At 35.1% G+C, this 18,855-nt stretch overlaps 4 protein-coding genes across 4 annotated transcripts; 2 read left to right on the forward strand and 2 right to left on the reverse strand.

Annotated features, from left to right (window-relative positions):
* Positions 1-387: 387 nt before the first annotated feature.
* On the forward strand, positions 388-4,095 carry Tsp_01242 (conserved hypothetical protein). Its single transcript, XM_003376995.1, has 9 exons — positions 388-453; positions 1,478-1,825; positions 2,263-2,385; positions 2,627-2,689; positions 2,742-2,866; positions 2,919-3,092; positions 3,342-3,408; positions 3,465-3,602; positions 3,658-4,095. Exons 1-9 carry the CDS (start codon positions 388-390, stop codon positions 4,093-4,095), a joined length of 1,542 nt encoding a protein of 513 aa, XP_003377043.1.
* A 662-nt stretch (positions 4,096-4,757) lies between these two features.
* On the forward strand, positions 4,758-5,147 carry Tsp_01241 (conserved hypothetical protein). Its single transcript, XM_003376996.1, has 2 exons — positions 4,758-4,844; positions 4,920-5,147. Exons 1-2 carry the CDS (start codon positions 4,758-4,760, stop codon positions 5,145-5,147), a joined length of 315 nt encoding a protein of 104 aa, XP_003377044.1.
* Positions 5,148-8,409: 3,262 nt separating this feature from the next.
* On the reverse strand, positions 8,410-10,899 carry Tsp_01240 (Nsp7 replicase family protein). Its single transcript, XM_003376997.1, has one exon. It carries the CDS (start codon positions 10,897-10,899, stop codon positions 8,410-8,412), a length of 2,490 nt encoding a protein of 829 aa, XP_003377045.1.
* Positions 10,900-13,164: 2,265 nt separating this feature from the next.
* On the reverse strand, positions 13,165-13,786 carry Tsp_01239 (conserved hypothetical protein). The gene is given in 4 exon segments (XM_003376998.1): positions 13,165-13,234; positions 13,261-13,432; positions 13,443-13,573; positions 13,713-13,786. The coding sequence occupies 4 exon segments, from the start codon at positions 13,784-13,786 to the stop codon at positions 13,165-13,167; spliced, it is 447 nt and encodes a 148-aa protein (XP_003377046.1).
* Between the last annotated feature and the right edge of the window lie 5,069 nt (positions 13,787-18,855).

Here is an 18,855-nt window from a genome sequence, read left to right on the forward strand (position 1 = left end):
TCCAACAAAAGAAAGTCACGGTTCGTACTTGAATTAGGCATACTTCTATATGTATAGGGACAAATGGCAATGCAATATAATTTTTAGTCATCAAAAAGAGATATGGCGTAGTCATTTCTGTTTTTTTTTATATTTCATATTGTCTAGATGCAAATATTTTTCAAAAAGCGTAAAGCATCCTTAAAATTTATCATGTATTTGAATTTATTCAACTGTAGCAGTACAATGTTTTCTCATAATAAAAACAATTTGTCAAGGAAATGCTTCGTGAATTATATTTAATAAAATGCATATTGTAAATACATGACGTAAACAAACAGCAATGTTTCAATTAATTACTTATTATATAAAGACAAATTCAAAAGATGTTAATTCAGTTATCATCAGATGGCGTTTAAAAGTATAGCGTGGATTTTATCTGCTTTCTTAGTGTCGGCTTCATTATGTGATTTGGTAATTTCTTTAATTTTGAACATAGAACATAAACTACTTAGTTGTTTTTCTTTTTCTAAAATTTTTTCTTTTCTTCAGAATTATAGAATATTACTACTTGCAATATTAGATCACTGAAAAATTTTAATAAAAAGCTTATTTAAATTTAATATAATTTCAGTTTCCCAACAAAATATAACTTTAAAATAGAGTATTGCGCACTTTCTCTTAATAATGTTATAATGAACAATAGTAAAAGCAATTGCAGCAATTTTTTTAACTCGATCACAGATTATTACTGATTGATTAATGATTACAAGGTGTATTTTATAATCATATAGATTTATCATTTATATGCAGTTTAGAATCATTTGAAGTTAGAAAGTAATATTATGCACTGGAAAAAGTTTTAGATTATAAGCTATAAAATTGCTTCAAAAAACTTAATTAAATTATTTCATTTCATAAATAGAAAAGTTTAAATATATCCCCATTAAAAAATGGAAATTCTCAATAATTATTAGCAAAAAATATTTTCATTTTATGAACGCAAATAAACTTTCAGTAGAGCAATATTTGATTCCAAGAAAATATAATGACAATATTTGTTCATTTTCAATAAAGTCAAACAATATTTCAAAAAGAGGTAAAATCATCGTACAAATGTTATGGTTATTTTAGTTTCAGATAGTTACTGTTCAGCTATTTTACATCTCAATTAAACAAATTCTGTGCGTCCATTTTATTGCTATTTTATAATCTTTCTCATCTGTAACTTTTGCATTTTTATCCTTTTTTTATTATTGCACTGACAGTTGTCTTTCTGTCATCATACATATCACAAAGTTGCAACTAAAAAATAAGGTTGCTGCGTTTCTCTTATTTTTACAGCAAATTTTATAAAAATGAATTGCATGTGTGGCCGACATAGAGAGTTTTTGATTTGTAATATTTTATAATGCATTTATTAGAATTATCCTCAGTGCTTTTCCAAATGCTTTGCGTTTCAGTTTCTGTACTTTGCGTTAATTGTAAATTTTTTTAGCAAGACGATGCACAAGTCTTGGAAATTTTTGATGAATTCGATGGCAAACATTTGCCAAGTCCTGTGCCTGATGGCACAGTTTGCAATTTTTCAAATTCTTCAATAGAAGCGGATATTGTGAAAGAAGCAATAACTGTGAAGAATAAACCAAAAGAGAGTTCACTTCTCTCTTCTGATGCTGCTTTACATATTGCAAAACAGCTCAGTTCTTACATCAGTGCATCAGCTGAAGGAAACATGTTTTACTTGGTAACGCAGGCTATTAAGGGAGAAAAATGTGATCCTGGAAATGAAGCTATGCATGTAATTCATGCAGTGATTAAAGAAACAGATTGTGACAAAAAAGAGGTATGAAATTAAACTCTTTAACTAGTTTTAGAATTTGTCTGAAAAATTTTTAAACGTTAAAATAAACGTTGTAAGAAGAAATAAAATATATAGTATGCAAAGATATTAATTTAAAATGTCTAAACTTTTGAAAACAAGTAGCTGCATAAAAATACCTCAACTGATTCGTTAGAAAAGCAGTGCTATTATATGCAAATAAAAATGACTTAATTTAACATTTTTATAATACTTTTGGCTTTCCTTTGGCAAATTTAATGTTGTTTACAGCTCATTCCTTTTTATTTATAAAAATGCTATGAAAGCAAATATACTCATAAATTAATAATTTTGTTGCCTTCGCTGTTATTATAATTGCATATTTGACATAATTGCTGTTCAAAGAAATTATTTATCATATGACGCATTGACTACTCTTTATTTGTCTTAAATTTATATAGATAGAAGAATGGGGTTCACACAGTGGTTGCCGAGTAAATGAACATGATTTTGGGCATCATTGCATCTGGATAGGAAAAGTTAAAGAAAGTAAAGTGACTGAAAATCATGGAATTTTTTGCGAAGTATATTTTAATGTAAGTTTTCATTAAAAATAAAAGTAAATGTATTATGTAAAAATAAATTAAAAAATAGATCATTTCCATACAGCAATACTTTTAATAATGCCAAATAATTTGAAAGTTTTATAGATTATTACGTTATGTAATATGATTCATTTTAAAATTGGAATCGTGAGCTAAGCATGCGTCATCATAAAATTTATTCATATAATGTGAATAAATTAATTGTCATTAATCTATTCAGAGTTACAGTTTTTTCTCATCCGCACAACCGCTTTGCCAGTCGTTAAGATATCATAATACAGGGGTATGATTATTATTTGCAATAATCACAATAAAATGACCCATGCTTTTTGAAGATGTTGCGTGTTACACCAGCTAATGCCAAATTTTTTGAAGGAAGCTTCGTAGCATATAAACCTCCAGATTTTTCAGCAAGTTATCCTAAAGGAAAATCATTTGATGATTTTGATCCATCTAATAAGTAATTTTTTATTTTTGTTAAATTACCATATTTTCTATAAACTGCTTTATAGAAAAATTAATTTAAATGGAAAAGATGGTAGCATTGATAGGCGTCCAATGGATAACAAAAAATACACAGTAAAAGATGGTCGCCCTCAGAACCCAGGTGGTTTAACTGGATTACAAGGCAGAGGAGTACATCCTCGCTGGGGTTCAAATTTTATGGCAATATTTGTTATTACCAGGTATATTATATGAAAATCATTACCTCATTACTATTAATTTTTGTCAAAATATGTTCAAAATTGCCACTAAAAAGTATATTGTAGTTTAAAATTTTTTTTAACAAACTATTGGAGTAGAATTCACTAATTAGTAATTTCTTAATACTAACATTTTTTTGATATATTAAATCTTATAGGGTGAATTTAAATGTTTATCATTTTTATCTTATTTCAAAATCAATAAAATTGCTTAACTTTAAATGATTTCAGGCAAGAAGGTGATAAACTCGAAGTATTATCAACCTCTTCATCTTTGAAGCCAGTTTCATTTCCTAATGTACGTAATAAATATTTCTTGATAATGAAGTATACACGTATGTACTTTAATTTTAGTTCTACGTCGACAACTATGATTTAACAACACTGAGGTCACAACTGGAAAAAATAATACTTCATAGCAATTCCCAGAATTCACATTCTGAGGAAGAAATTAAAAAGATTGTTAAAGAAGCAATGCATCATAGCACACTTGTAAAATATTTTGATTTATACTGTTATCCAAAGTGTTTTATAATTAACATTGCAGTTAAAGCAAGGTTTTACACCTGACGCCAGCAACACAGATAATTCATGGCTTGAAACTGTGATAGTGCAAATCAGTGACCAGTCAAGAAAGCATGTTGGATTGCTCGATTTGAAGCCAACAGAAAGTGTGGACAAAGTTGGATGGAAGCTATTAGATAAAACTGAACAGAAAAATTTGCTGAACACGATAAGCGAAGCGATTGGAAAAGACAACTTAAACGAAATTGCTGCTGAAGTCGAAAGGAAACGTTCCAAAAAGATTTCAAAGGCCTTGCTAGTTGCTGGTTTAATTGGCAGATTTTTCAGTGGACTAAGCTTTGTGGTCGCCGTGGTGGCGTTCATTTGCACCGGTTCGCTTCTTCCTGTCCTTGGTGCTGTAGGTTTATTGGTAGCATTTTCTGTGCTTTCAGTGATTGCTATGCGACACATAAAATACTGAAATAATAAAATGTAAACCATGACACTGCTTTCCGTAATAATTTTTTAACGCAAAATTGTCCTATCAAGATGATGAAAGTTCCCCCAAAATCAATCACTTAGATGCCAGCAATTAAAATGAAGTAACAGGTGCAACGCACCTGGAAGATAGCACTAAGTAGCTTAGCAAATTTATAATCACTTTGAGTTAAAACTTTTTTTCTCATGCCATGATCTAGATGATGACATCTAGAATGCTACGTTGAAGCGTTTTGTTGAACGTTTACAGAAATGAACTTTGCTTTAAAAATAAAAAGCATTCTGCTACCATTGATACACTGAGTTTACTACTGATTTTAATGAGAGAATTCAAAATAGAAGATTGAAATGGAAATTTTTTCTATTAAAAATGTCACTGTACACGATGATAGATGGACTAAAAATGCTCAAGTGCTATCACATGTGCTTCAATGCAAAATGTGTAACTGACCAGAATTGAAACTGGAACAACAATATAAAACTTTATGACAAAAATACAGAATTAATAGTGTGTGTAAATTGTTTTATATATGGAAATCAAGTGACAATTACAACAGTCCTGAGATATTCTGCAACAAGTACATCCAGTAAATATATGCGTGAAATGATCTGCAAGAAGCTATGTATGATGGCCCAGAATGTATAATGACATGGAACAAATTTTACACATGTACATTATGTTTAGAATCAAGAATTGCACAAACACAAGCACCGGTACATCCGTGGAAGGAAGTTACATAACTATGGTTTTATATGCATATAGATTTATTTGGCCCATTACAAAAAGGATATGTTTGTTGGTTTTAGAATAATACTCGAACTAGTTGGAAATCCAACCAAGCAAGCAATGCAATCTATGTTAGTAGTTATATAACCAAACGACAACTATTTACAACTCATGGACTGCCTGAAATGATAGTGCTAAATGACGCAACAGCATATACATCAAACAAATTTCAGAATTTCACTGCGAATTATATTGCACTTGAAATTTATTCAATCAGAAAATTCGAACGCATGGTTTGCAGACGATGAAATCAGTACTAAAAAGCATGGCCAGAAAAAAACGTGTAGAGATTATTAACTCATTATAAAACTATTAACTCAACATATGAAACCAAATGGCGCAACCGGCTATAGCACAGTGGAATTTCTGATGTATCATAGACCAGAAGGTTACTGGAAAATCTATATCTATACGTATCACAAGAACATGAAGCAAACTAAATATTCTTCAGAGAAACCGACAGCATGTGAAGAAAACAAATGCAAGCAACCTATAAAAAAGTACACGAATATTGGAAAATAGTTATCAACAACAGCTTAGGAACAACCTGGACCATTAGCTTATAATATGCACTGTATTGATAAGAAAGTACTGAATAGTTTAACAAATGCATAGTAATGAGAGTTTCGAAGAATGTACGCGAAACAGAGGTCATGAACTGAATAGAATACTTTAATTTTGTTGTTTTACTGGAATTACTGAAATTATGAAAACAGTTGATTAAACTGCTTTACCATAACTGATTATGATAATGCTTCATCAAAGTTATCTGATCTGTATTAAAGTGACTGATTGTAACCAACGTAAAAGAGCTTTATCGTAGTATTAACAAAAGTAAGAAGCATAAACAAAGAGGAACTAAAAGTCATCAGCAACAAATAGGACGCTTTATGATTTATATTTATGAACAACTGTAAATATTGTATTTATTTTTTAAAAAATTGTCATTGCTCATTGCAAACAGTGAAATGCTGCTGAATTTCTGAACAATGTGTGAAAATTTTGAAAGATGAAAATCCTTGCTAAACTGAAATGGCCTGCTTTTTTTTGTTTTCATAGACAGTTGTTCGACGCCTTTTGATATACCACGTGAGAGATAGGTGAACTAAGCTAACGAAAGATGCAATTTCATCTCTGTCAAAGTGCAAGCGTTGGATTTCAGCTCGTTCATGCTGATGCTTTAATCCGACTTGACGTGCTTAAAGTGAGACTGTCATCTTAAAGATATTTAGGAGCACGTGTTTCTCAGTAATTTTGAGAACTTAATAACTTTCTTATAAACAAACTCAACAGCATCACAACGTCAGGAATTTCGATAGATATTCCAAGTTGAAAATGTGAAGAGATTTGAATGTCTGATACAACTGCTTAATATTTCATTACTCTACATTATCTGTTGAAATGTTTGAAGTATTTTGATGAATTAAACTAAAAAAATGGAAAATATAAATATAAATTTGTCGTAAAAATAAAAATAAAATATTATCTTTATATCTTATATATGTTGACCCTTTAAATATATTGGAAATATTTTGAACGATGCTAATGGTAAAACGATCTGAATCAATTTTTAAGCAAAACATGTTTAGCTTTCATTCATTCAATGCATTTTGTTATTCACAAATTACATTTATTCGGCAGTTTTATTTAGTTTTTATTGATGAATCATTTTTAAAGGTTTCATTGGCAAATTAATTGAATAAAATTTGGAATCAATATTTACAATTTCATAATATCAAATTGCTTTCTTTAAACTTCACTCATCTTTTGCAATAAAGTGAATGTAATTGCAATTTATAAGTGCATATTAACATGGATAATCTATTCAGTGCTTTCAATGTTACAGATTATTTGGAGATTATTTTTAAAAAAAATCATTTTTACAAATTCATAAAATAATTTTTGTATCATGGATTAATTTTATTACTTTCTTTCATTTTGATTGTTGTTGAAATGGTAGAATCTTAAAAGTGAAATTGCAAATTCGGTTGATAGAATAGAAAAATGCCAACCCAACAAGAACAACCACGCCGGACGAGCTTCTATCGACAATAGCTGACACGGCCGGACACCTTGTTCCGGAATTGAAGCACTTCAACGCCCACGCTGATTAACTGAAAATATAAAACTGACAACTGGCAAGCTAAAGCTTGCTTATTAGTTGAACAGCAACGAAGCCAATCACAACCACTGGACGCTGATCATCAACAACAATTCGAACAAACAAATTATAATTATCATTGTTAAGAATTGAAAAAGAAGCAGTATTTTATTTAATACATAAAAATACTTTATAACAAAACTAAGTTCGTTTTGTCGTCGGGAACGACAGTTTGTCAGAATATATATATATACATATGTAAATTGGTACAATGGAAAAGAATGGGCAATGATGAAGACCAGAATTTTGGATGAATTAACTGAAATTGGTACTGTGATCAAAAAATTGTAAATACTATTATTGGACAGTGTCGAACAAGATGGTCAATTTTAATTGCCATTGGATAAATTTGATTGAAAAATTTCCATTTCAATTTCAGCGCTGAATTAATTCCCCAATTGCAACGAAAATAAGTAGCAATTTCGTTGAAAAACGATTTTTCCTCGCCAACTCAGCAAAGCAAAGATGTAAGCAGAAGTTTTTAAAACCACCAGCCATCAAACAAATGTTGTTGTTGTTGTGGCCACAAGTGCATTTTTTCAATGCCAACAAACACGAAGCACCTGCGTTATCAAAGTTGACATGCTTGACAATGGTAGAAATATTTCCCTTTTTCAATACTTCAGTGGTTTTTGATGATTGATTTATCCAGAGTGAACAGCAGCGTTGGTTGCTTTAAAACGAATGGTCATTTCGAGAAAGCAAACACAGAACGAGTTTAATATTTTATGACAATAATAATCAGCGCTATTTGACAACTGCAATGCAATATCTGCTTGGTATCATGTTTGATATTGCTCCGATATTGACAGTGTTCATGTTTCAAAACATTATTATTCAATTATTTGTTTATTTCAATACTGAACGATGATTTGATTTGATTTGATTTGATTTGATGACAAATTTCAGTTTTCTATTTAAAATGCAATTAAATTCATCGTGTATTTTTCACCGTGCGATAGATGAATAATTTAAATTCAAAGCAGAAATTATTAATGAACATCATTTTCAGAATCAAAACAAGGTAGTCAAAGGTAGTGAATTTTTCAGATGTAAATAAGTAATAAATTAATTATTCAAATGGCCAGATTAAAGCGCGAGTTGATGGACGTGCCGTGCCAGTTTGCAAATGCGTAAATTTGAAAAACACGCGCAGGGTAATTTATTGGGAATTAATTGTCACGAGGAGACGAACCCAAACTGAATGATGTTGGTCCGCATGAAGTAGAAACCCCAATTTCAACAGAGTGGAATTTTATTCAACTGCAAAAGTTGAAAAACAAATCAACAGAGAGATAGATAATTAGTAAAAAATGAACAAATATCAGCTAATATGTAAAGTAAACAGATTATGCAAATGAGAATAGAAGTTGAGGTATAAGGACCAAGGAGAACCAGAGCAGCGGTGGGAAAATTGTGGATCGAGCAGAGTCGCCGGTCGACTGAAGAAGCTGGTCAAAGTGGTCGTTGCGCTGGTTCGACAACGAATGCTTGCAACGGTTCGTCGACGACTTGCAGGCGTTGTTGGCGTTGTTTATGGAGTCAATCGCCCGGTGCAGACGTTGATACTGGGAACACGGCACGGTGTTGTTGGCAAAGCAGAGGCGTTTGGCGTTTTCGACCGCTGGCACACCTTCGACGTGGTCGATCACATTGTCCACAATGTCCACTTGGCCAGTTCGAATGGCAGACAAAGTGGCAAAATTGAAACTGAGAAAATGGTTCTGATTCAAAATCAGCTGACCGATTCGAGCACCGTCGACGGTCAGTGGTCGCCAGTGGCCGAGTTGGGAATTTTCGACGACCAGACGTGCGACGTCGGTCTGCGCCAGCCAGTGGGCTTCGATTCCTGCCGTTTCGACGACGGTCACATTTTCCAAGCGCATTTGAAGCAATGGATTTTTAGTCCCAAATCCAACCGGCGACTCCTTCGACATTTCCAACAAACAGTCGACAATGGTCAAACTGACCAATTTGTCCATCGCGCTGAACACTTGGCCGTCGATGAGCAGAGTGCTGTTGTGCAAAATCACCGACTGAGCATGGCCAGCCAGATTGTCGACCAAACGCAGCGATTCGCAATTGCCCACACGAACCACGGACGTGTTGAACGTCAGAATCGGCGGACGGTCGCCAGCCGAAAAGGGCGTGGCCGTGCACGTGCATTCGGTCAACAATGGTTCGACCGATGAGCAACGCAGTGGTCCAACTTGCCAGTGGATCGAGTTTCCAGTGTCGGTGTGGTCGGCGCAGTGCCGCTTGCTGAAGTTGGCAAAACTGACCACCGGTCGACGTGATGGTTGATCAGCAGCACAGCCGTTCGAGTGGACCGTCCAGTGGGACGATGTAGATGCGGTGGCTTCGAGACGGATCATCTCGTCGAGCCAACTCGTCGAACACTGGCAACGAAACTGATTGCCAGTCAATTGTAGCTGGCCGAAGGAGAAATTAGCAAAGTGGATTTGGTTGGAAAAGCGATTTTCGCTCACGTTGATCCGGTCGGCGTGCAGGTCGGCCAGCCAAGCCGGGTCGGCGTCGGTGATGTTGTTGCGCTTGAAAGTGAACTCGCCGGCCAAAGTCCGACGGAACACACCCGACGCGACAGTGCCCAGTCTCGAGTCGACCACTCGGAGCTGGTCGACTGTGGTCGATTCAATCGACGAGCTGTGCCAATTTTGCACTCGACTCGAGTCGACGATCAAGCTGCCAATCGAACAGTCGCGGAACGCAGACCTGTGCACCGTCTGGACCGTAGTGGACAACAGCATCAAGTAGTCGACCTGGTGGAGCGAGACAAAACTACCTCCGGCGATGTGGTCGATCAACGTCCGGTCGAAGCGAATGCTGCCGACGCGCCGGGCTCCGTCGAACGCACCCTCGTCCACCGCGCCGACGCTACTGCTGACCAACGCGACAGACCGCACGTCACGCAGACGCATCGCCGACGCGCCCAGACGGTCGAATCGACACTGGTCGAAGTGGAGTTCGGCGACGTTCGAAAACGCGCCCATGCGCAAGGGGCCGGCGACGGCGACGTTGAAAAAGTGGACCCGGCCGCCGCCGTCTGTCGGATCGAACGTCGCGCCGTCGCCGGTCGTGCCGACACGACCAATTCGACAGTTGAACAGTTCGACCGAGTCGAACCGACCGGCGCCGACGACCAGCGCGTGAGCGTCGGCGGTTTCAATTTTCGCATCTTCGAGCACGAATTTGCCGAACGTCGACCGTTTCAACAGGGCGGGCCCGAGCCAGCCGACCGCCAGACGGCCGCGCATGAACACGTTGCTGACGTTGGTCAGCCAGCCCAAGGCGCCGGTCTCCAACGTACCGATATTTGCCTCGCGGAAATACAAATACTGCACATCGGACAAATGCCGGAACGCGCCGGTCTGGATCCGACCGACACTGACGTTGCGGAACCAGACGTGCTTGGCTTGGCGAAAGCCGGCGAACGCGTTCTCGGCCACCAGTTCCAAACCGCTGTCGCGTACCGTCAACTGGTCGGGGCATTTGGTCATGTCGCGGAACGCGTACGACTGGACGGTCAGCGAGCTGACGTTGGTGATGCTGATCTCGTGGCCCACTGCCAGACCGGCGAACGTGTCGGCGCTGATCACCAACTTCCTGCAACTGTGGATGAATATTTTGCCGATGTATTCGATACCGCGGAACGAGTCGAGCGTGGTGTGATTCGAAGGCGCGTCGGCGCAAGTGCACACGATCACCGTATCCGCACAGACGCAATATGCTGGACAACGTGCCGACGTGACCACATCCGACGCCAAGCACGCTTGGAACCAAACGACAATCAACAGCGACAGTCGAAAACGACCAGTCATCGTCGACAAGTAAGCAATCATCAATAATGAGGCAAGAGACAGAAACAAACAGAACAACAAAGAACCTTTCGCCGACCGCTCACCCAGCTAATGCTTCGGCGTCTGGATAAATAAAAACAGCTAACAATTCACAATGCAGGTATTGCCAGTTGGCAGCTGCCAGTCCGCAATGCCAATCAAATTCAACTGCCGCTGCCCGTTTTTGAACGGCTGACCTTGGCACCGGAACAACAAATGAATAAATGAGGAAATTGCCCACACACGGCTCGACTTTTCTTCCGGCCCCAACCAACTTCGCCACTCGATTCGAGTTCCAAGCTCACGCGACGTGCCGCCAGCTTAAAAATGAACTGCCAAAATAACTACAATCCGGGGAGGCACCGCGACAACACTCAGCGCCATCTGGCGGACCAATCATTGGCCTCGCCAAAAATTTGAAAAGCAATCAATCAATAGGCGCCCCCAGCTCGCAGCTCGTTAATGTCCACTTTACGTCCTAATCGTATAAAGCTCCGCTGTACTGATTGCCACTTGATCGACTTGATCGCACGAGCAACAACGTTATTTTTTCCTTTTTTTCCACTCGCCAAATTATTCTCAGATTTAATCTCATCGACACGTGTGTGTGTGTTTTGATTTATTCAAATTTTTTTTCATTCATTCATAACTCGAACTTTTGTGATTTTATTATTCAGCTTATCAAGAAAACTTTTACGTTGCTAATCTTTCAAAATCTATTTAACTTCCTCTAAGATGGCGTTTGTCATCAGAAATTAAAAATTTACCTCTTGCCAATTTGGAAAAACACATGCAAAATTTTTTCACATATTATTTGTTTATTTATTTATTTTGATTCAACTTTATTAGAAATGTTAACAGTTTTAATGGAAATTAGTTAAATGGACTAAATTTTTCTTTCTTCCTTTCTTTCTTTGTTATTATTAGAAACTTCAAATATTTATTTTATTCAAATATAATTGGACCATAAAATAATATGAAAAATTTTTCGAATAATAACAATCACTTGTAAAACTTAATGTTTGAATTGAAAAAAATGCATAAGAAATTGTGCTATATTTACCTATCGATCATATTACAAACGTTCTTTATTGAATGAAATTGTAAATTTCCAAACTATTTTTCACTTTTACATGTGAAAATTATTTTATTTTCACTGATCCCCATTGACAGAAAAACTACATTCATTAGCATTGCATTGGATTTTAAAAATTTAATTTATTTCTTAATAAAATAAGCCAAATTTATATTTTGTAAATGTAATTTTAAACTTAATACAATTGTTGTTGTTTGTCAATAAAAAGTAGTTCGTCTACTAAAAGCAAATTATATACTGTTCCACTTGAACTTGAAATCAACGAAATCAATTTATTCCCAATTTCAAATTACCACTGCTACACTATGCAAAGTATGAACAATAAAGTACAATATGAAAAATTTTCCATTCAATTTTGTTCATACTTGTTGCGATTTATTCATTCATAAGGGATTATTATTTATTTATTTATTGAATATTCTATAATAATTTTATAAGCAAGTAAAAAGAATTGCAAATGAAATTCAAATTGCAGTGACTGTTTTCTTTAATTAATATAATTGACATTGAGATGCAAATTTCACAACTTTTCATAATTAAAACCAATTTGGCTATTGTTGTAAGCTGTAAATGGCATTTGTTCGTTTCTTTGTTTAGCCAACTTTATTGGAATATGCTGATTCATTCATTCCACCTTATTATATATAATAACAACAGATAATTTTTTAAAGAAAACTATTTCACAAAATTTTTCCAATTACAATTTATTGTTTTTGATTTTTTTCCAATCAATTTCATATATTCAAATTCGAATAAGTCAACATGTAATAAATTAGCAATTTGTCAATTTTGTCAGTGACATATGCAAAAGCTGTAAAATGTGATTTGATGTATCCTATTTTGAGAAAATTGATATATTAAAAAAAGGTTTTGCAATATTTTTCAATTTCAAAAACAGCAACATCACTTTTGAAAAGCGACAGACACTTATTTTGGCAAATTTTAAAAGTATCATTGAAGTTGCAAAATTCAATATTATAACTGTTCCATATGTTGCAACTGTCCTGGTGATTCATCTCACGTGATCTCAGGCATTATTTCTTTGGTTGGAAGCAATTTTGTTGCTTTGTGTTTTATTCGAAACTAATATCCACAACACCAATAACAGTTTCAACATCGAAAAGCAACATGCTTTATTAGCACGCAAATTATCAACCGACTTCGTATGCAGTAGCATATGCAACAGCATGTGGTTTGTGCATTCGACCAAATCGACTGAGGCTGAAATTTGCTTCACACTTGACAACAGCACTGGTGATTTCACGGATGATTGCCTCTGAAATTTCCGCCTTTTGCACGATGTAAGCTGTGTTTTGTTCTCCTGATTTTCTCCAGCTCCTGAGGCTATCTTTCCTCGCTTCCGTCTATTTCTTACCATTGTTGGACGGTGTAAATATTTTTCACGCTGTGAACAACATACTATTATGACTTTTTGACATCTTCGGATGCTTCTGGGGATGTCCGTTTTCACAGAGCTCTAATTTCTGCCGAGCAGAAAGCCAGAAACGTTCTACACAGCCAACAATCTTGGAAATAATCCTACTACTTTCTAAAGTCCCACTATTTAATAATTTTTTAAACAATATTAATAAAAAAGCAAATGTTCTTACATATATTAAATTCCAGTTTTCTCTCAACATTCGCGGCATGCGCGAATGTCAAATTCCAGCGAATACTTGCCACTTCTATTCATACAGACCCCCGATGCCTTATAATCCTACGCAACTGTTTGAAAGCTGCAAGGGATATCACGGACCGTGAAATGATTTTCATGTTAAATATTTATCCCACATTTATTTTTTATTCGTTTGATTGAGTGCATAACAGTCAAAATCATTGCCAGAAGCAGATGGACTGTTCAGCGCATCTTTTTGAAAAAACATTGTGACTATAGTATTTACTTCATGCATTACATGTCTGTTTATATTTTGCGTGATTTTTACGCTGCGTTGGACTGTGTTAGCATGAAAGCGGACATTCTGCACTTCCAGACACGTCCGGACCAAGCGCCTGGAATTGAGGGACCGGTGCCACCGTAAGCCAATTCACTCCTCCTTTCCCTCCACCCTAATTTTTTTATATTTCTCATCTTAGCATTAGTTTGACATTTTGAAAAAAGATATTGCACTTGTAACGCTTAAATTGGAAGTTGAATTCACCGACAACCTGCGACCAATTTGCTTCCCAGTTTTGTTAAGTCGTTATCACTACTGTTATTGAGCGGAAACTCATAAGCGGAAACAACCTTGCACTGAACATGCAGATCCACAGCATACATACCCGCTAGGGTCTAAAATTAGGATTTATCTTTTGGCGGTTTTGAAATATGCGAATAATCAAATTCGTGAATGTTCGGGGCCGACCGTATTACAATACATAAGTTGAAAGAGAATTTGAAAGCGCTGAAAAGTTTCAAATTATTTTAAAATTTTCAGGACAGAAATAATTCAGTATTAATGGATGAATGTATAATTATTTTTATTTAAATAAAAGTATATTAGAAAGTGTTTTTCTGGAAAAAGAAAAAATATTTGTTTAAAAGTATTAGAAATGTTCAAGTTTTATTTGCTTACTGTAAATTTTAAACGATCAAATTCGAAACGCGTATGTGGAAATTGCGCATGCTGCAATGAGGTTGAATGGAATCTGTGCAATAATTATAGTCAGTTAATATTTAAATTGCCATATTAGGGATATTAATAAGCAATGTTCGAAATGTAATGAAAGAGCTGTGTATAAATAAAATTACAATTGATGAAGATTCACTACGATGATGTCATCATGAATGATGCATATCGTATGGTGGGCGTGGAAAAATAATATTATTTATTGAATTAGAAAAGAAAAACAAACAAAACAATGTTGCGAAGAACTTTTTAGCATAGTAGTAATATAGTAGTAATTGTTACGAAATGAAGCGTGTTGTTGGTTAAAAATGCTCAACGTCAGCTTATTTATTTATTATGCTAATGACCAGAGAGGAGTGATATTTTTGCATGTTTGTTTTTTTAATGAATATTATTATGTTGATTTAGTTATTTTATGCAAAACAAAATATTTATGTTTAATAAAATGGCAAAAAATCCAAACAGTTATAGAGTTTGTCTGTGATATTAATCATCAACAAAATATGCTTTGACTAAGGATGGTTCATGTTGGTGTTAGCTTTTGAAATTGGAGAAAATGTCAGTCAAAAAGTTGTATATACTTCGTCACTTTTTGATTGTCAAAAAATTCTGTGATTTTCTTTTTCAATTGTCAAATGCGAAATATAAATTTTCGCAAAATTTCCAAAGTTGATTTGATGACAAAGAAAAAAGCACGCTTGAAATAATTTGAATTATTGAAATTCATTAATCATCAATGAGGAAAAAAAAGAAGAAAACAAAATTCTCAAATGTACAGTAAACCAGACATTGTTTGTTCCATTCCAGACTGCATGGTGTGTTTGGACAAGTTTCAGTCATAACAAAAAACAATAATAATTATAATAAGAAGAAGAAAGTATCAAAAAAGTAAAAACAAAAAAAGTGTAAAATGACGAAAAAACCGGTTTTGCTCGTGTATAATTTTCTCGTAAAGTTGTTGTCGGCGGAGGTAAAATCAATCTACTCAGTGACGGTCTGTCTGGGTGCCGTGGGCTAAACGCTAAAATATGCAAAAATTTTTCCAACGCCGTCGGCCGATAACCAGCCCTCCAATGGCCTCACGTTATTACTCGGCGTGCCATTGCTCAGTTTGGATTGGGCAACCGGCGCTGTGCGCTGCTAGGCCAGAGTTGATTATTCATATCACTGCGCGCTATTCGATTCTTCTTCTACTGTTCGGCCATTTTCACTTCTTTCTCTTTTCACTTCCTTGTCGTTCGTCGCTTTTTCTACTGTAATAAGCTGCGCCTATTCTGCTAGTTCTTGCTTGGATTTCTCGCCTCGCAGCTAATTTTCCAACTCTACACACAATTTTCGTTTTCGAAAAACGACAAAAAAAAACAATTATCTTCAACTTACAGTAAGCTTCCGTTTCATCATTTTATTTCGTCCGATCAACTAGACAATAAACAACACTTCGAATTTTACCTTTTCATTCACTTTTGCTCTGTTGCTCTTCATTTCAACTTCTTTTTTTATCACTTTTTCTTCTCGAATCTATTCAAATTTTTCTCTCCAATCCGAAAGAAATCTTCTTCTCGTCGCATGCAAATTTATTACATCTCGACGATCATCTTCTATTTCTTGTTTGTTGTCGTTTTTATGAATATGTAAAATTTGAAAAATTTATCTCAATTTATTATACTAAATTTTATTATTGAAACACATTTCACTTTTTTACCAGTCGTTCTTTTTTTAAAATAGTTTTTACAATTTTTTCCACTACAGTTGATCAATTATTGTTGTACAACAGCAACAACATGCTCAATGACGATGATGGTGTTGCAATTGTTTTGATGCTTTTTATGAAAAAGATCAACAATTCATGTAAAATTTTATCTTTTTTGTCGAAATCATGTTCGCTTATGCAGTTCAAATTCAACCTACTATTTACTACTACCGTTAGCCTTTTTGATTTTCATTTTAATAGTTGTTCATCACGGTCACATACAATCACATTCAGTGAATTTTCTTTTTTAGAATCTTATCACGAAGCACAACTGTTTTACCTGCATTTTAAAGGTAATTTTTATTCACTTTTATTAAAATATTGTTCATTTCATTTATTAAAATTAACAAACAATCAATTCACTTTTCTTCTTACTAACTGATTGGTAAAGTTGGTTTGTTTGATTTGCAGAAAAATGAGCAACTTTGCGCCGAATTCGCCTGATTCTGGACGAGATACATCCAGCCATTCGCCGGCAGTGACAACCGTCTCCACTCCTAGAGTTGGCACTCTTATTCCTAATCGCATTTTTGTCGGTGGTTTTCCTCCTGCCGTATGTTTGCAATTTATAATTTTTCCTATTCACTCAACAATAATATTCACTTCAGACTGTGGAACACGATTTGCGAGCATTTTTTGATAAATGCGGTACTGTAAAAGATGTGAAAATTATTCGAGACCAAACTGGAATTTCAAAGGGGTTCGTTATCGAAACATCTACGCTTTAAATATTCATTTCATTCTCTTTTACTTTTTCTTTTTTCATATTTAGATATGGGTTTGTTACTTTCGAAACTGATGAAGAAGCGAAATCATTGATTGAGGTTTCAAAAAAAAATATATATATTAAGCAACTTATTGTTTTTTTATTTTCATTTTTTGGCTTTTATAGAAAGCTGAACCATTTGAATTCAAAGGTCGGCATTTGAACATCGGTGCTGCTGTGCGTAAATCTTCAAACCAGTTTAAAACTTATGGTAATTTTGTTTTATTTAAAAAAATAATAAGCAGTCATTGCACAATTTCAATTATGCAATTAATTTGATTTAGATATTGTTCCACAAGGCGCGGTGTTGTGCAGCTACGGCATGCCATATGCATTGCAGAATGGCATAACTTTGCTCGCTAGCCCCGATGCTTATGCTGTGGCTCAACCTATTCAAGTAACTACATGCAACTGTTTTCTTTTTCTTTATCATACCTTGAATTTATTACTTTTTTGAAATGTAGCATTCTGTTCAGTATCCGTTTGTTTTTCCGCACGGCTTGCAGCCGATGCTTTACCCGTCGGTGCCGATCGGAACAGCTAATAACCAGACTTCGAATGCTACACAAATTACCATTGCTAGCCCTCACGCGGCAAATCAACAACAGGTAGTAGCTAAGTTGAATTTAAATTTTTTGAAATTGCCCATTTAGCAATTTACACAGAATAATCTATACCATAAACAAGTTTCTATACAACTGAAATGAAAATATTAAAATTAATTCACTTTACTTTTGTTTCAATGGAAACGTTTTAAAATTAAAAATTAATCAAGCTGTTGTAGTTTATTTTAAAACTGTATCGATCTGATTAAGTTTTATGTAGAATTGGAATGAAAATAATAATTATTTTTAATTATTTGAGCATAACACTTGAGAACATCAAATATCCATGTTGTATGAAAATTGTGCAATATAATGAAAATATTTGATAGACACAGCATTGCGTTGCGCAGCAAGTTCAGCAGAGTAATTCTAATCAAGGCTCTCCATCAAAAGTAATTTTTAGGAAAAAAAATTTGTTTACTGTATTTTTTAAGTTATTATTTTTTTGCAGAAAACTCCTGCGCCTCTGCAGTTGCAGCCAAATATGGTTTCGCTGAACAACGTAGTTAACACACTTCCGGCAAATCTTGGCAATTTAACTTTAGGAACACAGATCAATCCCCAAGCGCAGTATCGTTTTGCTGCTCCGGTAGAATTTGAATGTGCAAAAAGCAAATGCCAATTAAATTTAAAGTTAAACTGTTTTTCAGGCCGTAGCTCCGCCACTGACGCATTACATTTATCCCAATTCAGTTGCTTACCAGAACGTTGTACAAGAGATTCCGTCTTATCCAGCAACGATTCCTGCTAATGCTTACGTTCATCAAGAATTTACTGAAGTTTACCCAAACAATAATAACAACTACGAATCTTACAATGAAGCAAGTGATGTTCTCTTGTAGAAAATTATTATTCTCATTTTTTGCTACTACTACTACTACTACTGATTTCATTGCATGCGCGTTAACAATTTATGCTAATAATTTTGCATGATTTGGACCTGTCAAAATTGCTTTCGTCTAGATTATGCAAAAACAAATTGCTCCTACTGTAATTGGAGTGTTGATTCCTCTGGAACAGCAATGCGACCAATGTACAGTCAACACAACAGAAAATAATTGCTGCACTGTAAACCGCAGTGCAGACTGTATTCC

Source organism: Trichinella spiralis, assembly GCF_000181795.1.
Source record: "Trichinella spiralis strain ISS 195 chromosome Unknown Scfld4, whole genome shotgun sequence".
NCBI classification, from domain to species: domain Eukaryota; kingdom Metazoa; phylum Nematoda; class Enoplea; order Trichinellida; family Trichinellidae; genus Trichinella; species Trichinella spiralis.